This window comes from Odocoileus virginianus, chromosome 7, assembly GCF_023699985.2.
Source record: "Odocoileus virginianus isolate 20LAN1187 ecotype Illinois chromosome 7, Ovbor_1.2, whole genome shotgun sequence".
Taxonomy (NCBI): Eukaryota; Metazoa; Chordata; class Mammalia; order Artiodactyla; family Cervidae; genus Odocoileus; species Odocoileus virginianus.
Genome location: NC_069680.1, coordinates 59372804 through 59398608, shown reverse-complemented (window position 1 = coordinate 59398608; position 25805 = coordinate 59372804). Strand labels below are relative to the sequence as shown.

General features: G+C 45.0%; 1 protein-coding gene across 2 annotated transcripts in view; it reads right to left on the bottom strand.

Moving 5' to 3' along the window:
* Positions 1 to 25805, bottom strand: part of HK1 (hexokinase 1) — a 120293-nt gene that overhangs the window by 77593 nt on the left and 16895 nt on the right. For both annotated transcript variants that reach the window (XM_070470756.1, XM_070470757.1), the window contains 2 exons: positions 8971 to 9067; positions 5142 to 5189 (listed from right to left, as the gene is read on the bottom strand). In XM_070470756.1, the coding sequence (XP_070326857.1) occupies positions 5142 to 5189; positions 8971 to 8997 (75 nt within the window). In that variant the 5' untranslated portion in view covers positions 8998 to 9067. The remainder of the gene's footprint in view (positions 1 to 5141; positions 5190 to 8970; positions 9068 to 25805) is intronic.

Sequence of the window (25805 nt, the reverse complement as noted above, 5' to 3'; positions counted from 1 at the left end):
ATAGAAAACAATAGAGAATCTGAGTATCATTTTAGATAGGATGGATAAGGGAAGCCTCTCTGCGTGTGTGACATTTGAGCAGAGACCAGAATAAAAGGAGGGAGTATGCCATGCCTGCGCTTTCTCTTCTCTCTTGGGAAAAGAATGTTCCAGACAGAACCAACTCCCTGCCACCCAAGCTGGAAACCTGAACACCATCCTTGAGCCCTTTCCCTTCCCAAGTGCCCCACATAGAATCTGTCACCAAACCCCATCAAGTCTACTTATACTTGGGTCTTGAGAACAAACACAACACAAATCAAACCTACAGACTGTCTTGAATCCATCTCCTCCTTCTGATTCATTCTGCTGGAGCAGGACTGGAGTGGGTTGAATGGCACCCCCCTCCCCCCAAGGCATGGCCTGATCCCCACAACCTGTGAATGTGACCTTATTTGGAAGAAAGGTCTTTGCATATGTAATTAAATTAAAGATCTCAAGATTATCCTGGATTACTGATGGGCCCTAAATCCCATGACTGTCCTCATTAAGAGGCAGAAGACAAGACATAAGGAGGAGAAAGGAAAGTGCCAGGTGCGGGCAGAGGCAGATGCCACGTGAAAACCAGCCAGAGGATGCCTAGAGCCCCCTGCAGTGGAAGAAGTTCCCTAGAGCCCATGGTAGGAACCTGGCTCTGCTGACACCTTGATTTTGGTCTTCTGGCCCTCTAGAAGTGTAAGACAATATATTCCTGTTTTTTTTAAGTCACCAAGATTGTGGCAATTTGTTCTTGTGGCCCTAGGAAATGAATACACTTTCTTTAGCACAATATCTACTCTCTCTTAGCTCCAGGCTCCATAACTTATCTGTTTAGAAATCCCTGTAGTAAAAACGTTTTGATCATGTATCTCAATGTAGTAAAAATGTTTTACAACTATTAGTGCATACTACTATACTAATAAGTATGTTGTAAAACACACCTAAATGTCTATGCTAGACGTGAAAATGGATGAGACAGATGGGAGTGTAAAACAATACAGCCACTTTAGAACTGTTTGTTTGTTTCTGGTAAAGTCTCATAGACACTGACCCCATGACCCAGCAATACCTTTTCTTGGGATTTACCCAAGAGAAATTAAGGTATATGTCCCTACAAAGATTTGTGTACAAATATTCATAACATTTTATCAGTAACAGCCAAAACTAGAAGCCCCAAGTGTCCATGAGCAAGAGAGGGGATAAACAAATTGTAGTACACCCATACATACTTTATACTTCTCAGGTATAAAAAACAAGTGCTTTTTTAGGGGTAACAATATTATTGAGATATAATTGACTACCGTCCATGCACATTTAAAATGTAAAATTCAATGATTTTTAATACAGTTGCAGAGTTGTGATATCCTCACCACAGTCAATTTTAGAACATTTTCTTCACCCCCTAAAGAAACCCTATATCCATTAGCTGTCCCTTCCCATCCAAACTCCACACTCCCCAGCCCCAAGCAAGCTCTAATCTGCTTTCTGTCTCTACAAATTTGCCTATTCTGGACATTTTGTATAAATGGAATCATACAATCTTTGGTGATAACCAATCTACACTTGGATTAAGAGATAACCTTGAGATTGGCAGCCACACAAAACAAAGCAACAAATGAAATAGAAAGAGCTTATTTCCCTCTCACCCAGGGATCCCATATCAACCCCACACTGATGACCTCCAGATTTCCAGAACTTGAGAGAGAAAAACTAAATTACAATAGAAAACAATAGAGAATCTGAGTATCATTTTAGATAGGCTGGATAAGGGAAGCCTCTCTGAGTGTGTGACATTTGAGCAGAGAATAAATTTTGATTTAGAAATCCACTGATTTTTGTGTATGGATTTTCTATCCTTGCTGGATGTGTTTGTTAATTCTAACAGTTTTGGTATGTGTGTGTGTATCTTAGGATCTTCTATATACAAAATCATGTAGGAATGAATATATGCAGCAATATAAAAACACTAAAGCCAGGTACCAAAGAGGACATGTATATGATTATATTTACATGAGGTTCAAGAACAAGAAACCCAACGTGTGGTGCTAGAAATCAAAACAAGGTTAACTTCAGGACAGGGGATGGGGAAGCAGTGACTGGAAAGGGGCATGAGGAGATTTTGGGGAGTGATGGAAATGTTCTATATTTTGAACTGCATGATGGTTATATAGGTGCATATGAGTGTGAGTCATAGTCGTTCAGTCATGTCCAACTCTTTGTGAGGACCCCATGGACTGTAGCCCACCAGACTCCTGTGTCCATGGGATTTCCCAGGCAAGAATACTGGAGTGAGTTGTCATCCCCTTCTCCGGGGGATTTTCCCTCCCTGGGGATCGAACCCGGGTCTCCTGCATTGCAGGCAGATTCTTTACCAGCTGAGCCACCTGGAAGCCCATACAGCTGCACTGAGTGAGTGAGTGAGTGAAAGTTGCTCAGTCGTGTCAGACTCTTTGCAACCCCATGGACTATACACTCCATGAAATTCTCCAGGCCAGAATATTGGAGTGGGTAGCCTTTCCGTTCTCCAGGGGATCTTCCCAACCCAGGGATCAAACCAGAGTCTCCTGCATTGCAGGTGGATTCTTCACCAACTGAAGCACATACAGGTGCATACATGTATTCAAACTTATTGATCTAACACTTAGGATTTATGCATTTGACTGCGAGTCAATTATACTTTAATAAAAATAAAGAGATAAAGATGAAATAAACTATTTTAAAAGGCTGTGGCCTAATGTATCACTAGCTAATTATTTCAAGGCCTTCTATGTATATAGGGACTAGCTCATCATTAGTGATATATGAAGTAGAGACAGAATTCAAATAGCCTTGCTCATTTTAATTGTTTTGACTGATTACTTATTATATTTGGTCAGACCTTTTGTTTCTTTTAACCCCAAGGTGTGACTGATGAGTAGCTTGTATTAGAGACAGGAAAGTAATCAGCACTCTTGTTTTCTCACTGTTCATTAGCTTTAATCCAGTTTTTATGTAGAAATCTTTCTCAGCCACTTGCTTGTTTCGTAAGGGTCAGTTCTAGTTAAAGCCAGATAATGTCATACATAAAACTTCAACTAGTTTAAGTTTGGAATTATATAAAAATAAAACATTGCCCAGAAAACTGAAAAACAAAACATATGAAAAAAACAAAAATAAAGAACAAAAAATCTTCAACCAAGCAGTTTGAAGATATAAAGCCTCATAAGACGCTTAAAATGGTTCAGGAAACAAAGCAAGGGGCCGCTAACAACCACTTCTCATTGTGAGAGACCCTAGGTACAAGATGATACTACTAACCATCTGAAAGTCTAACCAAGCAAGGTTACCATCAAGAAATTGGTTACAATGGAACTTGTAACATTTTCTTCCCACTCTGAGTGGATTATGTTGCACACACACCTCTGGGGATCTCTCTAGACATATCCCCTCATCCCCATGTCTGAGTTTCCTGGATGCCCAAGGCTCATGCTCCTTGCCACTACCTGATAGAATACAATGTAATCACATGATGCCTCAGCCTAAAGATCTTTTGGACTCAGTCGCTAGAGGTCCTTAACCAGACACCCAGTGCCCGCCCCCTCCCCAGCTTCATCAGCCTCCCCTTGTGTCTTCCACACCAGCGTCACACCAGACAGCCTCTCCAGGCCCCTTCCATCTGCTACAGGCTCGACTCCCTGCTGGGCATGTCTATCTTGCCCTTAAAAATTCCTTCCTCAACCAAGACCCTCTGCAAATCTCACCCCTTCTATTCAACCTTCCTTCTCTTCCCAAGACACGACTGATTCCTCCATCATCTGGTTCTTAAGTCACATGTCACCCTATGTTATAACTTTTTTCTGTTGAGCTTCACTTCTCAACCATAAATCCTCAACACTGGAGACTCTTATTTATTTTGGAAAGGAGAAAAATAGAGCTGTACTATCAGTGGAATAGGGGTCAGGGCAGAGATGGCTATGAATGCCAACCCAGACTTGAGCCTCACCTAGGACCAGATAGTGGACCCAGATGCAGGAGAAATCGAATTATTCTGCTTTTCTTCCAGCAAATTGGCTCTTAAGGACTCTAATTTACCAGCTTTGCATGAAGCAATCCACCTCAGATCTACTCTGTTGCTTTTTTTTTTTTTTTTGGCCACACCAGCATGACTTGCAGCATCTCAGTTCCTCAACCAGGGAGTGAACCCAGGCCATGACGGTGAAAGCCCAGAATCATAACTACTAGGCCATCAGGGAACTCCCTGTTGCAATTTTAAAGGCACTGTGAAGTGCCAGCTTGTAGAATGAGAGAGGGATGCCCGCCTCAAATGGCACAGAACATTCTGTTTGGGGAGCACATGGGTGATGCCAGTAGGGAAGATCTGAGACCCATCCATCCTCTGGGTTGGAGGAGTGGGCATCAGTTCCCTGACATACTGGAAGAGACAAGAGAGGCGCGAGACCCTTCCGTTCCATCTCCCGGGGTCTCCCACAGTCAGCATGCCACACAGCTCCAAGGCTGGGGAGCACCATGTTTTGCTCTGATGCTTAGCATTTTGCTTCTAAGAAAGGGCACAGGTGTCATATATTAACGCATATATGTGGAATCTAGAAAAATGGTATAGATGGTCTTATTTGCAAAATGATAATAGAGACACAGACATAGAGAACAAATGTATGGACACCAAGAGGGGAAGGGGGTGGGTGGGATGAATTAGAAGATTGGGGTTGACACATATACCCTATTGATACTATGTGTAAAATAGATAACTAATGAGAACCTACTGTATAGTTCAGGGAGCCCTAATTCAGTGCTTTGTGGTGACCTAAATGGGAAGGAAATCCAAACAAGAGTGGATATATGTGTATGTATGGCTGATTAACACAGCACCGTAAAGCAGCTACACTCCAGGAAAACCCAATAATATTTTTTAAAAAGGGGGGGGGGCGTTAAGAAGGGAGCCTAGGAACAAAGTCCTCTCCAAAAGCCTCTGCCTGGAGGGGTGGTCTGGGCCCTCACCCCAGAATCTATTGCAGGGCTTCTCAGTAAAACTATGATCAGAGTTTCCAAAGGGAATTGCCATACACTAAGTCTCTTCTACAGAAAACATTACAGAAGGAAATGGAAATAACATTGAGGTCTCTTACCTTATTTTCAGTAAGTGGAGGCCGGATTGAATTTTCAGTTTCTGTGCCCTTAAAGACAAGACAAGATAAGGTGTTATAGAGGCATGCAACTTGCATTCACAGCACATTGGCGCTTGTAATTAACCAACTATGCTCAGAAAGTGAAAGTAATTATACGTAACCTTGAAATACCTAAGCATATCCTATAGTGGCAAATGAGCCTCTGGATGAAATGCAGCCGAGCTCAGAAATCTTCGATTCATGAATTCATTCATATCGGCCTTTATTAGGTATTTACAAATGTGCTAGGCACTGTGCCAGAAGGTGGAGGTGCAAAGATGAAAAAGGACAGTGGCTCTGCCCTCAGGGAGCCACAGTCCACAAGAGAAGACAGACATGCTCATCAGTAATGAAAGCACAGCTGGCTGAGCTAGCTGCTAGAGAGGTGGGTAGGGAAGCCGTGGGAACACAGGAGTCTGTCTCTGCTGAGCCACTGGCCCCACCGAATCCCCAAGACTGCAGAGTGAGACGCTTCCCAGATCTCAGCCCTGCAGTTAGCACCCCGCCCTCCCATAACCCTCTAACAATTTCCCCTGCCAAACAGATTTGGGGAGCTGCTGCCAATCAAGTCCTTCATTGGAAGGACTGATGTTATAGCTGAAACTCCAATACTTTGGCCACCTGATGCAAAGAGCTGACCCATTGGAAAAGACCCTGATCCTGGGCGAGATTGAGGGCAGGAGGAGAAGGGGACGACAGGATAAAATGGTTGGATGGCATCACTGACTCAATGGACATGAGTTGGGGTAAACTCTGGGAGTTGGTGATGGACAGGGAGGCCTGGTATGCTGCGGTCCATGGGGTCGCAAAGAGTCGGACACGACTGAGTGACTGAACTGGACTGCCAAACAAGACAGGCTCATGTGGATTTCTTCATCATGGCAGCTGCGGTGATAAGGAGGACATAAGTAGTAAATTGTTCACCAAAAAAAAAAAAACCAGCCACAAGAGTTGGCCTCTCTGTATCTATGCGCTGGCGTTGTCTCCTCCCACAGTGACTCTGAGACTGGCTCTGTGACTTGCTTTGGCCAGAAGGACAGGGGTATCAGCATGCAAGCACTTGAAAAATGGCTTGTGCTGGGGCCTGCTCCCTCCTGCTGCTCTTGGGACTCCTGCAAACACCACTCTCAGTGGGTGAGAGGGAATGGAATCCAGAGTGACAGAGCACAAGAGGAAATCCTCCTTTCAAGGAAGGAGACTGAGATTTCGAGAAAGTCGCATGGCAGCCTGCAGACATGCAGCAAGACCCTGTGAGAACCAGCAGGAAAATTTGCGTCCCTCCGAAAGGCAACCCCTATCTTTTCAGCATTTCTTATCCTGCCTCAAGTAGAGAGTAGGTGCTCAATTAATGTTGGCGGTTATAAATTGAGAAGCCACACCCTCTTCTAAGCAGATTCCAAACCAAAGAAGCCCTTATATAATGGTCCCTGGGACATCCCCGGTGGTCCAGTGGCTAAGATTCCACGCTCCCCATGCAGGGGTCCTGGGTTCAATCCCAGGTCAGGAAACTAGATCCCTCAGGCCATAACTAAAAGATCCCTCATGCTACAACAAAAATCAAAGATCCTGTGAGCTGCAACGAAGACCAGGTGCAGCCAAATAAAATAAATAAATAAATACTAAAAGAAATAAATAAATCATTGTCCTAGGGAAGTTGGGAAAACAAGAAAAGCCATGACCAGGACAATCCAGGCATGTCTTCTGCATGCCCAAGACCCAAACAGTCTAGGCTTTACATTGATACTCCATGAGAGCAAGCTTCCCTGAAAGGACTCTCATGAAATCTTGCAAATATCTTACAAATATTTGTAGGCCTAGAAAGAAGAGAGAGCGGTCAATAAAAAATATTGTCTGGGGCTTGGGATAGCCAGGGAACCAAAGAAAAAGAAACTGAATGAACCATATAATTTTTGGCCCTTTGTTAGATGAAGAGTAGGAATGCAATATTCCAAGCACAACATTCCTAAGCTTGAAACAACTGGAAATAGAACTGCCCTGAGGAAGTTATGGTTTGAGTGGCATGCCTTGCCCTGAGCCTTAAGGTTGATGTGAAGTTACAAAAAGCATAAGTTTTGGGTCAGAGAGACCTGAATTTATATCCTAGATCTTCCACTGACTAACTGTGCAAAATTAGGCAAGTAATTTAACCTCTCCAAGCCTCAGTTTCTCCATCTGTAAAATAGGAATAACACCTGCTTTGTTGGGCCTTTTTGAAAATTAAAGGAATGAAAACTGAAGTGGCTGGCATGGGGTACTGCTCCTGAAATGGCAGCGGCTGTATGGATTTATGGATCATGGATTTATACAGAAGCACAGGGCAACAACACCAACTTACCCCAACTCACTCCGGGCTACTTGAGAGGTCAAAGCGGCCTCCAACTCGGCAGTTTTCAGCTTGTGTCTGAGACCCCGGAGCCCATGTTCCTCTCTCTGGGCCCCCAAGTACCATGGAGGACCAGTCCTAGACCCACGGATTGACCTCGAATTCCAAGTGCAAGTGGCCAAGCCTGCTGACTGCCACCTGGCACCTCTGACACTGGCTGCTTTGTGACCCTCTCCGAGGCTGGCCTGGCCTGCTTTAAACACTCAGTGGCATTCTGCCTGGAGCTGGCAAAATCAGGCAGGGGCACAGGAAAGGGACAGTGGGGACCAGGAGAGGCGGCAACGACACCCCAGACAAACCTTCCAGTTGGGAGGGCCTCGTCCTCTGAGCAGACACAACTTGCCTCGTTCTGGTTGTGGAGTAAAGGAGATAAGGGAAGGAAAAGAAGTTGAAGACCAGGGACTCACAGTCTCTGACTGTAACCAGACAGGTGCCTCAGATTCCACAGAAGACAGAGACTGAGCTTCCACTGGGGAGTCAGAAATGAGATGAAATCCAATTCTCTCAACACCCTGCGACATAGGAAGGACGTGTCTGGGCTACACTTTGCAAAGTCCATCTCAGAGATGAAGAACGGCACATTTTAAACCAGTCCTGCAGGCCTGAGGGAAAAAGTCCTCACCTCACCCCACTCCTGTGTGCCGAAGCCCCTCACCTAGAGGCTAACGCAGCCCACAAGCTCATACACACTTCCCCACTTTCAAACACTATTTGGGAATTAATTTGACACCCAGGAGTGCTGGGGCCACAGGAGTGTTTGAGATGTAAGATGCTGGTGTGAGAGTTCTGTCCCCAAAACTTTAGCTCTGCGATTGTCTGACTGTCTGTTGGGCTTAAAACCCGGCAGTGCCTCTATTTCCATAACTTTAAAAAGGAGCAAGTGTGCCCTTGCCCAGAGGGGCCATCTGCAGTACAAGTTAATTTAAAATGAGCCAGCCCACTTAGAACATTGTCCTGTAAACATCTTCCAGGATGTGTTTCAACATCCAGAGGAGCAGCAAAGCTGTCTGTAAGAGGCAAGAAAGGGCTTTAGCTTTTACATGGCAACATGGAAAACAGCCCTAGAAGTCTTCTCTTAGAAAAAGGTCACAGTCTTATTTACATCACGCATCTGTGACTTTGCAGATGACTATCTAGGAAGTAATTAAACAGAGGGGTTACATGAATAATCCTCTGGGCTCGCCTTAGTCAGGACATTTCCAGCTCAAGTGAAAATTAAACTGCACAGAAAAAGGCTGTATCTGAGGGGTTCCTGACTTGTTCCATAACAAGTCCCTGCAGGGCTCTTGGTCTGGGGCTTCCATTGTAAAATGGACCCTAATGTAACTCCTGCCAGAGTGAGTGGGCTGAGCAGGAAGGGGCGCATGTGACCTTGTGAAGTCAGAGGAAAGCTAGAGGAGCTCTTACCCATCCTCGCTGGCAGGTCTGCCCCATGGTGGGGAGGACGCTTGCTGTCTGGAGGTCCTTTCCTCTCTTCCACTCTCAGCAGCAGGGGCAGTGACGCCTGGAGAAAAGCAAAGCCCAGAGGATGCAGCGTCAGGGGCTTGTCAACCTTGTTCCTGTCCTCACCAGCTGGGATGCTAAACAGGCAGATACTGAGGACTAGGGACTGAATGTAGGCCCATGCCTCCAAAAGTAAACTGTCCTAAGATTTCTGGCAGGTTACCATCCCATAAGAAATTCCCAGGAACCTAGTCTGCAGGTGGTGTCTCATCCCAGCCTTAGCCTCCTCTGATTAGAAAGAGGTCTGGTCTTGGGTGCTCCTTTGGGGAAGGAACCAAGTAGGAACAGAAATTAGCCAAGATAACTCCAATGTTTCAGAAGTGTGATCTTCATCACAGTATCATTCTTCTCCCATGTCTAAAATGGGGTAGCGACTTTCCTGGTGGTCCGGTGGTTAAGACTTCACCTTCCAATGTAAGGGGTGCAGGTTCAATCCCTGGCTGGAGACCTAAGTTCCCACATGCCTAGTGGCCAAAAAACCAAAATATAAAACAGGAGCAGTGGTGTAACAAATTTAATAAATACTTTAAAAATAGTCCATATAAAAAAATAAACAAATAGGGTAGAGAGTATCTCTGGGCTTCCCTGGTTGCTCAGCTGGTTAAGAATCCACCTGCAACCCGGGAGACCTGGGTTTGACCCCTGGGTTGGGAAGATCTCCTGGAGAAGGGAGCAGTTATCCATTCCAGTGTTCTGGCCTGGAGAATTCCATGGACTGTACAGTCCATGGGGTCGCAAAGAGTCGGACATGACTGAGTGACTTTCAGGGAGTATCTCTGTGTAAAAAAATAATTTTCTAATTACAAAAGCAATGTACACTCATCACAATAAAAGTCAGAAAATACAGACAAGTAGTTTAAAATTATGGATCAGTTTCATTCCTACAGAAACAAGCTCTATTAACACTGTGGTACCTGCCCTTTCCTTATATTTTTCTCCAGATAACTACATACCAATATGAATACAAAGATGGAATCATGCTATAATATACTTTTGAAATCTACTTTTTTCCGTGGAATGCTATATTATGAAAATCCTTTCATGTCAATTAATCAAGATCTCAGTGGCTTCTCTGGTGACTCAGTGGTAAAGAATCTGCCTGCCAATGCAGGAGATGTGGGTTCGATTCCTGGGTCAGGAAGATCCCCTGGAGAAAGAAGTGGCAACCCACTCCAATATTCTTGCCTGGGAAATTCCATAGACAGAAGAGCTTGCTGGACTAAAGTCCACGGGGTTGCAAAAGAGTAGGACATGACTGAGCGACTAAACAACAACAACAATAATCAAGATCTCATCATTTTTGTTTGTTACACTGGGTAGAGATTTAGAATTTGTATACAGAAAGGCTAATTCAAGAATCCTTATTCAATAGCCTAAAGTTAAAATTCATAGCAATATTATTGTCTCTACATATCATGAAGAGCTTACAAATATAATGTGATTTGCCTAGCAATTAGGGTCCTGCAGCAAATCCAAAGCCTCCCTACAATTTGAGGCCTTTTCAGTTCTCAGAGGATAAGCCAAGAGTCCAAGCTTCTAAACACTAGCGTAAGCTGGGCATGCAGCCACTGAATCCCAACAGTTCAGGGTGTGTGAATTCTGCCAGAATTGGTCTTGGCAGGATATCTGGGGCACCCCTGACACCCCAAAGCCTCCCTGGCTCAGCTCAGAGGCATAAACAAAACTTGTGGGGTTGCTTTGTTATTTGTTTACTTCAACAAAGTTTGATTTAAAGTTCACACTTAATTCCTTTATCCCAAGAATTTCTGGAAGAGAAAAGACACGAACTTGGCTATCAAATATCTTTCAGAGAATTTAGAAATATCAGTACTTTGACACTTACTTGATAATTTGCCCCCCCCCCCCCAGCTCTTCCATCAGAGGATAAGCTCCCAGGATATGGGGACTTTGTGCATTCCCTGGTTCTAGGTACATAGTAGGTGTCGAACATAGTCTAGAGGTTGGGCTACTTGGTTTGGAGCCCTATTCAACCACATAATAGCCTTGACTCTGGAAAAGTTACTTGGCCTATCTGAGTCTCAGTTTCCTCAACTGTAAAATGGGGAGAATAATAATAGAGCCACATAGGAATGAGGTACATAAACTTAGAAGCTTGGTATCTAGTGCATACTCAAGATATGTTAGTTAACCATCATTCCTGTTGATTGATAAGCAAATTTACTGAAATTCAAAACAGCCATGAAAGTAGAAAGGGCTTTTATTGAGAGCCAGAAAAGACTTATAATTAGGGGCACAGCCTGTTCAGAGATGGTTTAAAGAAGTGAGTCCACAGGGAACACAAGACAGTCTGTTGGGGTGACTGAAGATGCTATCAGGACTTTTATTTACAACTTTTTAAATCTCACCCTGTAACTTTTTTTAGGCTAGTCTTTATAATGTGTACATTATTTTAGTACCTTACTAAATGTATATAATTTTTAAAAAATTGAGATATAACTCACATACCAAAAAATTCACATTTCAAAGTATATGTATACTTCGGTGGTTTTAGTGTGTGCATAAGGTTGTGCAAACATCACCACTATTTAATTCCAGAATATTTTCATCACCCTCAAAGAAACCCTGTAGGGAATCCCCTGGCTGTCCAGTAGTTAGGACTCCCTGATTTCGCTGCTGAGGGCACAGGTTCCACATCTGGTCAGGGAACTAAGATCCCAAAAGAAGAGTCAGTCGCTCAGTTATGTCTGACCCTTTGTAACCCCATGAATCGCAGCACACCAGGCCTCCCTGTCCATCACCAACTCCCAGGGTCCACCCAAACCCATGTCCATCAAGTCGATGATGCCATCCAACCATCTCATCCTCTGTCATCTTCTCCTTCTCCTCCTGCCCTCAATCTTTCCCAGAATCAAGGTCTTTTCCAATGAGTCAGCTCTTCGCATCAGGTGGCCAAAGTATTGGAGTTTTAGTTTCAACATCAGTGCTTCCAATGAACACTCAGGGTGGTGCAGCCAAAAAAAACAAAGAAAAATACCTTGTACCCATCAGCAGGTACTCCCCATTCACTCTCCCCACCCTAGTTCCTGGCACCCACTAAGCTACTTTCTTCTCTGTGGATTTGCCTATTTTGAACATTCCACATATGTGGTATCATATGTGTATACAATCTCAAAATAATTAAAATACATGCATTTGGGAATGTGCCTGCAAAAGTATCTTACCAATAGAGTGCATGACCAAAAAAGTTTGGAGACATCCAGCTGGGAGTGTAAAGCCAGCTTAGTTCTATGCCTGGTTCCTCTTAGTTTGCTCCACAGGCACTAACAAAAGGTAATAGGCGCTATCAATCTAGCACTAATGAAATTCCAATCTTTGGCACAGTCCAAAGAAAAGTATGACCTATGGGCAACAAACAGCTTGCTTTGTAATTTATGATTTAATTCTATTTTTATAAAAAGAATGCTAGGTAGACTAACAGAATAGCAATGCAGCCTAGGACCTGGGCTCAATCCTTGCTCTGCTACTTACTGAACTTCTCTATGTTTGCTTGTCTATACAGTGGAGGTCATAATAGGTGAGAGTGAATGACCCTCCTCTACTTTCTTTCCTGGCTGCACCACATGGCTTGCGGAATCTGTTTTCTCATGCTTGCGTGTGTGCATGCTCAGTTGTGTCTGACTCTGCAGCCACATGAACTGTAGCCCGCCAGGTTCCTCTGCCCATGGAAATGTCCAGACAAGAATACTGTGGTGGGCTGCCATTTCCTCCTCCAGGGGATCTTCCCGACCCAGGAATCAAACCCAAGTGTCCTGCATCTCCTGCATTGGCAGATGGATTATTTACCTGGGAAGCCCCTGAGCTCTCTCACCAGGGATTGAATTCAGACCTCAGCAGTGAATGCCTGAAATCCCAACCACTAAACCACCAGGGTACACTCCTATTTGCACTAGAACATGGCCTTAGTTAGTGCTCTAGCTCTGTTCCCCTACTTACCTGGTAAGGGTAGTATGTCAAATTTATTTCTAAGCAACATCTCCTAGGATAAAGATCATCCCTGATTGGTAGATTGCTTTTGGTTGGATGAACTATAAACACTAGATAGAATGCCATAGCTTTGGGCGTCCCTCAGAAAGGTGATTCTTGTCCTGTCCCCACAGGGACCCTGGAAGATGTCTCCGTGGAATTGTTACAAGAGAATTTGTCTCCTGTGGGGAAGGGGGATTTTAAGCTAAGAGGAATCCTGCACCTGCCTGATGAGATTTTGTCTCCTCCTATCTGTGAACTGCGACACAGACTCCTTTAGAAAAGAAGCGCTCGGACTTGTCCTGCAGGCAAGTTGTGGTTCCTGTCTTATAGTCTTGCATGCAGAATGGGGCCAAGTGTGGCCTGTGGCAGTCTTTAAATCTGGAGGTTTAGTAGCGTCTAGGAACTCTCCTGATGTGCGTTGCAGATTAAGTAATGTGGAAAGCCTGGCATACATAAGTACTTAATAAGTGACAAATATTAGTACTAAATAAATATGGCCATTATTATTATTAATGTTATATCTACACTTACCAACTCAGAGCGGGCAACAGATTATTCTAACCCAGAGAAACCCAGGTGTGGGTATCAAGCTGCCAGATGTAGCCCCATTATGAAGCATGAGAGAACACCTCTCTGTAATTCTCAAAACTGAAATTATAAAGATATCCATTCACCGACAATTTATTTGTACTAGATGTTAGGAGCACCATAGTGAAAAAGATTGACACAGTCCCTGCCTTGCAGAGTTTATAACAATTAGAGAGCAATGATAGTGTTAGGTAGTTAGAATAGGAAAAAGGAGTCTAGAATGGTGGTGGCTAAAAGACAAAGGGAAAAGTCAGTGAAAATAGAACAAAGGAAGTTCTGAGGACCAGATTGAGGACCTCAGGTAAAACAGCCCTCCTGGCTAGCCCAATTTGCATAGGGCAGGCTCAGGGGGAGGAGAACAAACATAAAAATAGGAACCAAAATTGAGCTTCTCTTCTCTTCACATCTTTTGGGTCGTATTTTCCTTTGCTTGCCAAATAAATCTGAGCTATAACACTGATTCATCCGTCACTTCATATTTTTGCTGCCATGATACAGAACCGAGGAAATTACAAACTCCCCTGACATCTATGGTGCCATTTCTCGGATTTAACCTGGCTGAAACAAGCTCAGCTTGGTTCCCGCAAGGCAGAGGCCAAACACAGCAGAAGCCCAAATCAGCAAATGCTCCTGCAGTGGAAGCTGAATGCAAAGAAACCTCAGTGCAGTGGAAGTGACAAGAAGCCCAGCATGCTGGAAACCGGGACAACAAAAACAAACTCAGCAGAAAGCTCATGCAGCTCAGTCCCAGATTCCAGAAGGCCTCTGGTTGCAGTAGGAAGTCCTCGCCCCTATGGCTTGAAGGACATATGGCTAACAAAATCTTAATTCCTTTACAATCTCTTGTTTCTTGTCTCCTTGAACTCCCCCGCAAACAGGCCAGTGGCAGTGGGTGCAACTGAGGGACTCTGGAGAGGCTACTCCCCAGTGTGTCACAAAGGCTCCACTATCCTCTGCGCTCTTGTAGCTGTTGCCCAAGCGGGTGGGGGTTCTTCTGTCCTTAATCTTCTTTGTGCCAAGGATCAGGCCAATGACAACTGTGAGCACAGGTCAGGTATTTAGTAGATTTTCCAGCAGGTTATGAAGGGGATTCCTCAGCACGTTTTTTCCCACTGCTTTTCCCTCCTATCCTTCAGGTCCTCTCTCCTGGGACTTGAGCCTGGCCAAAACCCATGGTGCCTGGTTTTAAGGCCTAATGAAGCCCAGGCTTCTGATGGCTCATTGCAAAAAAATTCAGTGAGAGACACAGCAATAGGTGAGAGGTGGGTTTGTTAGGATTTAGAGAGAAGTATAGTCCACAGGATGTGGGCCATCAAAGAGGATGAGTGTGGTGGCCATGGAATGTGGTATGGTTAGTTTTTCCAAGCTGGGTGATTTCATATGCTAATGAGTGGGAGGACCATCCCAACAATTGGGGAACCACCGACTTCTTGGTCTTTAGACAGTGCCTTGGAACTGTCCTGGCACCTCTGGGTGTGTCATTTAGCTTGCAGATTAAGGATCAAGGTTTAGTTGAATTTGACTTGTCATCTTGAACCCATTTGATTTTAATCAGTTTATGTAATGCCCTTGGGCCATGTCATTCTTTCAAAAGTTGTGCCCTTCGCCCTTCTCTCCTGTTACATACTGTTTTCCTGAGCCCATAATGTTGTCTGGGTTCACAATGTTGCCTCTACAATCTTCTGGATGGACAAACAGAAGATAGCTAGGCCTTGCAAGAGGAATACTGCATAATATCCAATCTTTCTAGATATTCAGGCCTTCATCTTCCATGTTTCCTACAACATGTGCAACAACAGCATCTCTCAGTGAGCCCGCTACGGTGGGTGACAGGCACACAATGCCTGCTAGAAGTCCATCTGTTGGTGGCATCCCTTCAAGGGCAATTGGGCTTCAAGGGATAATGTTTGCCACTTTGGGAGTTAGCCCTGCAGGCTCTTTGGGCCCAGATCCTTACCATCCTTCTCCTAAAGTTACAAACATACCCCCAGATCAAATATCCACTCCACTTTTATGGAACATCTGGTTTGTTGCCTCTTATCAATTTGTTCTTAAGCCACTAACTCCTACAACCAGGACCGTCCCCCCTTGTAGGTAACATTGCTCCATCCCACTTATTATTAAAATACTCTTAATGCCTCTAACAGGACCAGATAACCCACTCCTTTGTCATTACTTCTGTTATTACCTAGAGTGGGTCTATGACAATGAAATGTTTACCACTGAAAACACCCTAAACTGCTCTTATGGAAGACTAGGAGAGCAAATCAGTGATTTACATTCCCTCAGAGCAATAAGAGGATAAGGCTTATGGCTGTTTAATTAGGTTCTCAGCCTCAGGGCACTGACTTGGATTGCTTTATATCATGGTATCTATTCCCATCCACAGTGGACAAACCAGTAATGAGTTAATATTACAACCCCTTAATTCTACCCAGCACTGGAGACTACCAAGGTCACGCTGGAGCTACCAAGGTCATGCCGGAGACCTTGGGGATGCCCAACTCCAGTCCAGGGTCCCCAGGAAGTCGACCTGCCTTGACCTGCCTAGGGATCTGGTCCTCGGAAGGTTGTCATGCCTCAACCTACTTGGGGATCTGCCAGTTCAGGGGTCCCAGGAGGTCGACATGCCTCAACCTGCCTGGGGATTAGATCTCCAGGAGGCTGTCAGGTCTCAGCCTACCTGGGGATCTGCACCCTGACCCAGGGATGCCTGGCTCTCAGGTTGCAACAATACTGGTAGGATAAACTTTAGAAAGACTCACCCCTAATGAAGTCAACCCATAAAAATAGAAGTAGGCCTATTAGTTTTTTTTTTCTTTTCCTGCCTGTCATCACTGTCTTTCAGATGGGAAATAAGCAATCCACTTCCCAATAGATGCCCTTGAGATACATCCTTGATAACTGGAAGCTGTTCGATCCTCTAACCCCAAGGAGAACTCACTTAAAATTCTTTTGTGCCACTGTATGGCCACAGTATCCTCTGGGGGACAAGGAACACTGGCCTGAGGATGAGAGCTTAAATTACAATACCAGCATGCAGCTAGAATTATTCTGCAAAAGACAAGGGAAATGGACGGAGATCCCCTATGTCCAAATTTCCCTCCAACTAAGAGACACGCAGGAACTCTGTCTTAAGTATGGGATTGTTGTATGCCCTAAAATGAGCCTACTAGGCAAATGGTGTGAGGCACAGAGAACCAAGAAAGGGAAGCTCCTCGTGAAGGCTCACCTCCCATGGCTCCCAAGTTGCCTGGCACGCCTTCCTTGTATCCAAACGTGCCCCCATATCCAGGAGTACCCCCTCCATGAAAGCCAACATGAGTGTGCCCCTTAGTTGAAACTGGAGAATTCAGACCAACCCAGGTCATACGCCCTTCTCCCTCTTAGAACTAAGACAAATCAAACAAGACCAGGCAAATATATAGATACATTCCAACACATTCCCTTGGCCTTTGACTTGACCTGGAAGGATATCATGGTCATCTTTAGTAAAACTTTATCTGAGCCTGAGCATGCTAGGGTCTTAAAGGAAGCCCGAAGGTATGTTATGGGGCTTCACATGTCAAGAGATAAATACCCAGCGGGGGGAAATGCAGTACCCTTCTCAGATCCTAATTGGAATTATAATGACCCTGAGCACATCTGGGAAAGGGATCATTCTCTTATCTGTGTAAAGGCAGGACTAAAAGCAGCCCAGCAGAAAGTAATCAGCTATGACCAGGGCTCAGCAATAACTCCAGAGCCCGATGAGAACCCCATTGCCTTTCTGGAAAGGTTAAAAGAGACCCTCCAGAAGTTTGCCAATCTGGACTTAGACTTTTATGACAGACAGGTGATTTTAAAGGACAAATTTCCTGTCCCAGTGTTCATCAGATGTCAGGATAAAGTTACAACAGCTACAGTAGCAGGACTGTGCTGCCTCTTTAGATGAGATCATCCAGACAGCCACCAATAGCCTTTATAACAGAGAACAGGAGAGAGAGGCCAAGGTCCAGGAAAGGGAGAAAAGGAAAGAGACAAAGCATGCTGGACGCCCTCCAGGGAAGCCCTATGGCAAACCCCGAGTCCTTAAAGGACAAAGCACAAGGCAAATGCCTAATATGTACACAGGCAGGACATTGGGCCTAAGAGTGTCCAAACTGTGACAAGTCTCCTAAAACGTGCTACAAATGCCATCAGTTGGGACATTGGGAGGTACTCTGCCCTCAGGACCCAAGAGCCTCAAGGTCAAGCGCCAAGCCTTCCCTCACGATGGTTCAACAGGACTGAAGCGGCCCACACCAGCCAACCCGCCTCTCACAGGTAACCATCACGGGGCTGGAGCCAAGGGTGCAACAGGATGTGGCAGATAGGTCCAAGAATTGCTTGACTGACACAGCGCCTACCTACTCTGTCCTGACCTCCTACTCTGGAGCCTTCTCCTCCCAAAGCTGTACCATTTAGGGTGCTACAGGAAAAACACTTACAAAAAGATTCACCCGAGCACTTCTTCATTGCTGGGACAGACAAATATTTTCCCACCAGTTTCTGGTGGTCCCTGAGTGCCCTATTCCCTTATTGGGAAGAGATCTTTCTCTGCTTCAAAATCTTGCAATTATTGCAGTCCTGTTAGAAGATGCTTTAAAACTCTCTCTTGCGGACAAACTATTTTTATCAGCCACCAAGTGAAACAACTCCTGAATGGAGAGGCCATTTATGGATGTCTGATCAAATATTCCTCAAATATCAAATAGTGCTGATGGAACATCCGGGCCTGACTATATCCCCTTGTGAGGTTCTTAACCCAGCCACCCTCTTGCCTATCCCTGAGGACTCTCTCCCCTTTCACTCTTGCCTAGAAACCTTGGACCACTGGACAAAACCCCAAGAGGAATTGTCAGACTATCCTCTGAAGACCCTCTGATCCTGAGGAAATCTGGTACACTGATGGAAGTAGCTTTGTCTTGGATGGAAAAAGAAGAGCTGGGTATGCAGTAGTCTCCAATTTTGAGACCACAGAGGCTAAACCTTTGCCACCAGGTACTTCAGCCCAATTGTCTGAGCTCATAGCCCTGACTTGAGCTTTAGAGCTAGGAAAAGGAGAAAGAGTAGCTATTGACACTGACCCCAAGTATGCCTTTCTGGTGCTACATGCACATGCTGCTATTTGGAAAGAAAGGGGCCACTTGACCACCCGAGGGTCCCCAATCAAATATGGTGATCAAATCCTTAGACTCTTGGAGGCAGTCCATCTGCCCGCTGAGGTTTCAGTCTCCCACTGTAAAGGACACCAGAGAAGGGAACATGGAAGTGGCACGAGGGAGCCAAGCAGCTGATCAGGCAGCTAAGAGAGCAGCATTACAGAACCATGACCTAATGGGGTTGCCACCTTAGTTCCACAGACTAACTTGCCAGAAACTCCTTCATATACTGAAGGTGAAACTCTTAAAGCTAAGAGTGAGGGCTTTCAAGAAGATCATATGGGGTGGTTCCACAAGGAGGGACTTCTTTTTCTGCCTGGGAACCTCCAATGGAGGTTGGTTAACTCCTTACATGCCACCACTCATTTAGAGGAAAAGGTCCTCCAAAGATGACTAGACAGGTCCTTCAGAGGAGCAGGCCTCCAAACAACTATGAGGCAAGTGGTCTCCTCTTGTCCCACTTGCCAGTTAAACAACCCCCAAGGAGCTCGAAGACCCCAGCTGGCCCAGCCCGTCCAATGACATGGGACCTACCCAGGAGAGGACTGGCAGATGGACTTCACACAGATGCCAGTTTTTCAAGGATATAAACCCCTGCTAGTTAGGATAGATACATTCACAGGATGGATTGAAGGCTTTCCCACCCACACTGAGAAGGCTGAGGAGGGGTAAAAAAAAAAACTACTCCATGCAATCATTCTGAGATTTGGTCTGCCCAGGTCATTACAAAGTGACAATGGGACACATTTACTAAGGTCACCCAAGGGGTCTCTAAAGCATTGGGCATTACCTTTTATCTCCATTTTGCCTGGAGTCTTTATCTCCATTTTCCTCAGTCTTCAGGAAAAGTAGAGAGAATCAACAAATTCTTAAAATGAGCGGTAAAAAAGATAATCCAGGAGACCTCCCTGGGATGGAAGGAGGCTTACCAATCGCTCTCCTCTGCACCTTTATTACCCTTAAGGAACAGGTTGGTCTTAGTCCTTAGGAGATGCTCTATGGGAGACCTTTTGTTTATGTCAATGACCTCTTCCTAGATCCAGAGGCTCAGACCCTCCAGTCTTTACCATGACTATTGGGCAATTCCAACAAATATACACTTGTGGGGTGTCAACCAGGACCCGAAAGATTCTAAAGAGTCACCACTATATGCTCCAGGGACTCAAGTCCTAATTAAAGTCTGTAAAGATGGGTCCCCAAAGGCTTGAACTCCAGCTCACATGGAAGGGCCCCTACCCTGTAATACTTTCTACCCCCACAGCAGTTAAGGCACCAGGACATGACTCCTGGATTCACTACTCATGAGTCAAACCATGGAAGAAAACAAAAGAAGACACTCAATATACCTGTGAGCCGCTGGGAGCTCTCAGATACCTATTCAGGACTACAAATGAGTGCCATTCTAATGAACAACCCCAAAATTAAGTTTCTAGGGATAAGATTTCTCAGGACAGCTCTAAAGAGCCAACACAGCTTGGCAGGGGTTGTACTCCAAATAGACAGGAGATGCATCACCAACGCAATGGACATGAGTTTGAGTAGGCTTTGGGAGTTGGTGATGGACAGGGAAGCATGGTGTGCTGCAACCCATTGGGTCACAAAGAGTTGGACATGACTGAGTGACTGAACTGGGATCTCTTGATCCCCAAACAAGGAGAGACTTGAGACATCTTGAATGAGACGTGTTGTTTCTGGGTAAATACTTCCAACTAAGTTAAAGAAAGTCTTACAGTGCTCAAGAAAAACCTTCAGATCCTACAGGATCTCAAAGAATGAGCTGGAGAGTTCTTGGAGTGACTACGATCTCTCTTTGAGAGATCCTTCTCATGGCGAGAGGGAATTTGGAGTTGGCTAATGCCCCTACTAATCCTTATTATCACCATATTGATGCTGCTTAAGATTGCCTCATGTATTATCAATTGTCTAACCCATTTTGTCTCTGCCCAGGTCAACAAGCTAAAACATGCAGTGCCAGTTCAACAAGGATATATAAAACTACACCCGATCACAGAAAATATCACTCACCCTTAGATGGACACTGCTATAAGGACTCTGAGGCTTGAGACTAGCAAGAGGAGGAGGCCCAATGCCCCTTCGCCATCCCAGCTCTGCAGGAAGTAGCCAGAGAGACTTTGATGCCCCAATTCCCAAAGAATTGGGCCTCCTTCTCTTGAGGGGAGAATGTTAGGTAGTTAGAATAAGGAAAAGGAGTCCAGAATGGGATAGCTAAAAGACAAAGAAGGGAAAAGCCCGCAAAAATAGAACAAAGGAAGTTCCGAGGACTGACCTCAGTGAAACAAACAGCCCTCCTGGCTAGCCCAATTTACATAGGGCAGGCTCAGGGGGAGGAGGAAAAAACATAAAAAGAGGAGCCAAAATTGAGCTTCTCTTCTCTTCACGTCTTTTGGGTCAGCCCACCCTCACGCCTTGAGGATGTATTTTTCTTTGCATGCCAAATAAAATTGAGCTGTGACACCGATCCGTCTGTCGATTCAAATTTTTGCTGTGGCAAGACAGAACTGAAGAAATTACAAACTCCCCCAATCACACTACTCCCATCACAGTAGTGCACTGTGATGCGGAAGAATGAGGAACTATATTTTGAACTATATTTTAGGAATCCAAGGAGACTTCTCAGAGTAAGAACACCAGCCTCTGGCCCATGGCACAGAATCCCAGGTTGAATAAAAACTGGAGCCCTGGCACTCATCTTCTCCCTTTCGTCACTGTACACATGGCAGAATGCTGCAACTGTGGATAGATTTCTTTGTATCCATGCCCTTGGATAGTTCCCATACACAAAGACCCAAGTTTCACCAATGACTTGCCTTGGGCAATTGGCCAACAGTAACTGTGCCACAGGAAAAGACTTGAAAATTGCCTACACATAAGGGGCTTTCTCTTGTTGCTCTTGGGAGCCCTGCCACTGCTGTCATGGGAAGAAGCCCCTGCTGGCCTACTGGCTAATGAGGAGCTACAATGGGGCAGAAACAGCCATCCTAGTTGAGTATCTGTGGCTGGCCAGCCCCCAGCCAACCAGGGAGTTGACAAAAATGCAGAAGTGAGTCTGACCAATACCAGCCACATGTGCCTCAGATCTGCAGTACCACTGTGATAATGTGATTTACAATAAGAAATATACATTTGGTCTTTGTCTCTGTTACTGGCACATAGTTCCTAAAACCCTTGTAATTTCCAAAGTGATAAAAACAATGGGAGACTCTTTTGTTACAATATTTGGTCTTTTGTCCTCAAATAGCTCCAATTCCAGAAACAACTCAAGTGATAAAGGGGAGTGCCTTATTATTCACAAGCCCCTTTAGAGTTTATCTTAATGAGGATGGGGCTGGTTGCCAGGGGGAACCAACCCTGTGATTTGAGGATTGGAATTTCAGGCCCCTCCCCACCCCACTGCCACACCACCCATGGGGAAGGGACAGGGGCTAGAAGATGAATTAATATCAGTGATTTAATCAGTCATGTCTGTGTATTGAAGACTCCTTGAAAACCTGAAAGGATGGGGTTCAGATAGCTTCCAGGTTGATGAACACATGGAGGTTCTGTGAGGAAGGTGTGCCCGGAGAGGGCATGGAAGCCGGATGCCCCTTCCCACCTACCCTGCCCTATGGATCTTTTCCATTTCGTTGTTCCTGAGTAATACTCATAATTTTTTTTCTTTTGGTCATGCCACACAGCTTGAGAGACCTTAGTTTCCTGACCAGGGATTGAACCTGCATCCTCAGCAGTGAAAGCACGGAGTCCTAACCACTGGACCACAAGGGTATTCCCAAGTTACAGCCTTTTATAATAAACAGGTCGTCTAACAAGTAAACTGTTTCCCTGAGTCCTGTGAGCTGCTCTAGAAACTTGAACTTGAAAAGAGGATTGTGGGAAATTCCAATCTACAGAATCATTTGGTCAGAAGCACAGATGACAACCTGGATTTGTGACTGGCATTGATGTGGGGGTACAGAGGTGGCCTTGTGGGATTGAGCCCTTAACCCATGGAGTTGGTAGATGGTGTCAGAATTAAGTTACAGGACAGTCTATAATTCTGGTGTCATGGAATTGTTTGATTTGGGAGAGAAACCCCATCCACCTGGTGACCAGAAGAGTTTGGAGTGAGTAGAAGATACAGAAATAAAATGGATCTTCCTTTACAACCACCCAGCTCAGCCCAGCCTACATTGCTGTAACACAGAATCTCAAGTTTATTTTTGTAAGCCACAAAGAATGGTGTTTTTCCTTTTTAATTTCTTGGCCATGCCACATATCATGCAGGATCTTAGTTCCTTGACCAGGGATTGAACCTGTGCCCCCTTCAGTGGAAGCATGGAGTCTTAACCACAGGACCTCCAGGGAAGTCCCTGGGGGTGTTTTTTTAACATTGCAATAAATAACTGAGCCCTCCAGGAGCATCTATAACAGGAGAGTGCTGAGCCAGGAGTCAGCGAACTGCCTCCCTCTAGCCTGGTTCTACCAGCTGCTACCTAAATAGTCTTGGAGAAGATGCTTAACCCCTGCAAGCCTCAGAGTGTCACCTGATCACAGCTGCTCTCCTGTCTACTTCAGTAGGTCATTGCAAAGATCTCATCCAACTACTTGTATCCCTCAAGGGAGCTATCAGCATGGCCTGAATGGCAGCTGGCCATAAAGAAACTTTGCCTTCCAATAATTAATAGTGCTATAAGAAGAAAGAGCTGCATTTGCACCTCTTATACATTTTTTCCTTTGATCCTGGTAACAGCTTTGGAAGGGGGATAATATGACCAACACTCAGTTGTAAGAAGATGCGGACATTCGGAGAGGTGCTGTAACTTGTTCAAGGTCACACGGCAGGACACAGGGAAACAAGCATGGAGGAAGATCTCACAGACTCCTGAGACCCTGTCCCCCTCCACAAGCTGCCTGTCCTCCAGAGTCTCTGTCATGTCACCCACGCTTCCTCATGCCTCATCCTCCTAAAGGCTGGAGTGGAGTGAATCACACATTCCCCAGGCCCAGGCCCTCCCCAAGGAGAGTCTGCAGGAGCTGAGTTGCCCACTAGCATTCAAAGCAGTTCATCAACACATTCTACATGCACCCTTTCTGATACCCAGGCAGCTTCCCAAGTCTAGTTCAAACACTACCCTGGATCACCAAAGCAACCTAACAGGGAATAAACGTCCATCTTTCCCATTGGTATTTGTTTCTTAAAGACACTACGGGTCTGTCATGTGACTGAGAAGATTATGCTCTCATCCTCTTCTTTGCTGGCTTCCTATCTGCTGTTACCCAGGAGATGGGAATGAGGGGAGAAAGAAACCCTCGGGACTGGCCCAGGGCACTCAGTGTGAAGGTCATTCAAAGCAGTGTTTCTTTTTGTCAAGAAACTGCTTTGGCCCAGAGCTAATGTGGAAATTGGTTGCATTTCCACTGGCCCACTGTGGTTCTATCAGCACAAACACCCTCCTTCCTTCTAGGAGCTGGTATTACCCTGTAAGCCCATAAGTCCTCTTTCTGGGACTCACACAGTCTCCTTCAACTCCCTCCTCAGAATTTAGAGGAGGGAGTTTACACAGTTTACATCTGTGTAAACTGAGAGTTGCCCTTCCCAAAAAACCTGGCACAGTCAACATCTTAACACAACTTCCAAACAGATGCTTCATTTCTTGAGTCATTTATCTGAATTTAAGTCATTAAATTTAAGTCAATTTAAGTCATTTACCTGAATTTAATAACAACAACAAAAAAAAATCCACAATTCATTTGCACATACCAGTGATCAGATTCCTTGTTGGTTTCTCAGATGGCATCATCTGAGACTTTATGAAAGAGCACAAATCTTCTAATCAACTGACTTCAAATCTTTCCCTTAAACAACTCACTTGGAGGTGACTGTAACTAGCAGTTATTGAGAGCATATTATTTTTCAGGCACTGCTACAAATAAGACACTAATTCACAAGAACATATCATAAGTAATATTATCCCATTTTACAGATGAAGAAACTGAGGCTCAAAGAGATCAAGTAACTTCCCAAGGTCACACAGCAAGTAAGTAGCATAGCTGAGATTGGAGATCAGATTGGCTCCAGCTCTTGCACTTTTCACCTCTGTACTATACTCTCCCTCAACAGCAGAGCGTCAGCTCAAACGCTGACATTAATAAGAAGGGCAAATGTTACTCAGGGGAGAGAGACACTTTACAGTTTATTAAGCTATGATGAATACCAGTACAGTTTTTACCTTAAAAAAAAAAATCACAGTTAGCCCAGTTATTTAAAACCAGAAGACTTAAGTGAGTTTGGGTCCAGTTGAAAAATCACTGTGTAGGGCTTTCCTGGTGGTTCAGGAATTAAGAATCTGCCTACCAATGCAGGGGACATGGGTTCGATCCCTGGTCCAGGAAGATTTCACATGCTGTGGAACAGCTAAGCCTCTGTGACACAACTACTGAGCCTATGTGCCACAACTGCTGAAGCCCACGCACCTAGAGCCCATACTCTGCAACGAGAGAAGCCACTGCAGTGAGAAACCCGTGCACTGCAACGAAGAGTAGCCCCTACTTGCTGCAACTAGAGAAAAGCCTGCGCAAAGCAATGAAGACCCAGTCAGTGCAGTCAGAAATAAATAAATATATCACTGTGTAAACTTAGGAAAGTCTTTGTCCCTCTCTGGGCTTCTTTAGTCAAGTAAGTGAGTGTTAGTCTCTCAGTCGTGTCCGACTCTTTGCAACCCCATGGATTGTAGCCTGCCAGGCTCCTTTGTCCATGGCATTCTCCTGGCAAGAATACTGGAGTGGGTTGCCGTTCTCTTCTCCAGGGGATCTTTCTGACCCAGGGATCGAACCTGCGGCTCCTGCATTGCAGGCGAATTCTTGACTGAGCCACCAGGGAAGCCCTTAGTCAAGTAAGTGGGTTTGAGCTCCAGGATCTACCCTTTGAGATCATTGTATCTCTTTATTCATCCTGTTTTACGCAGGACAGGAAGCTGTCTAATA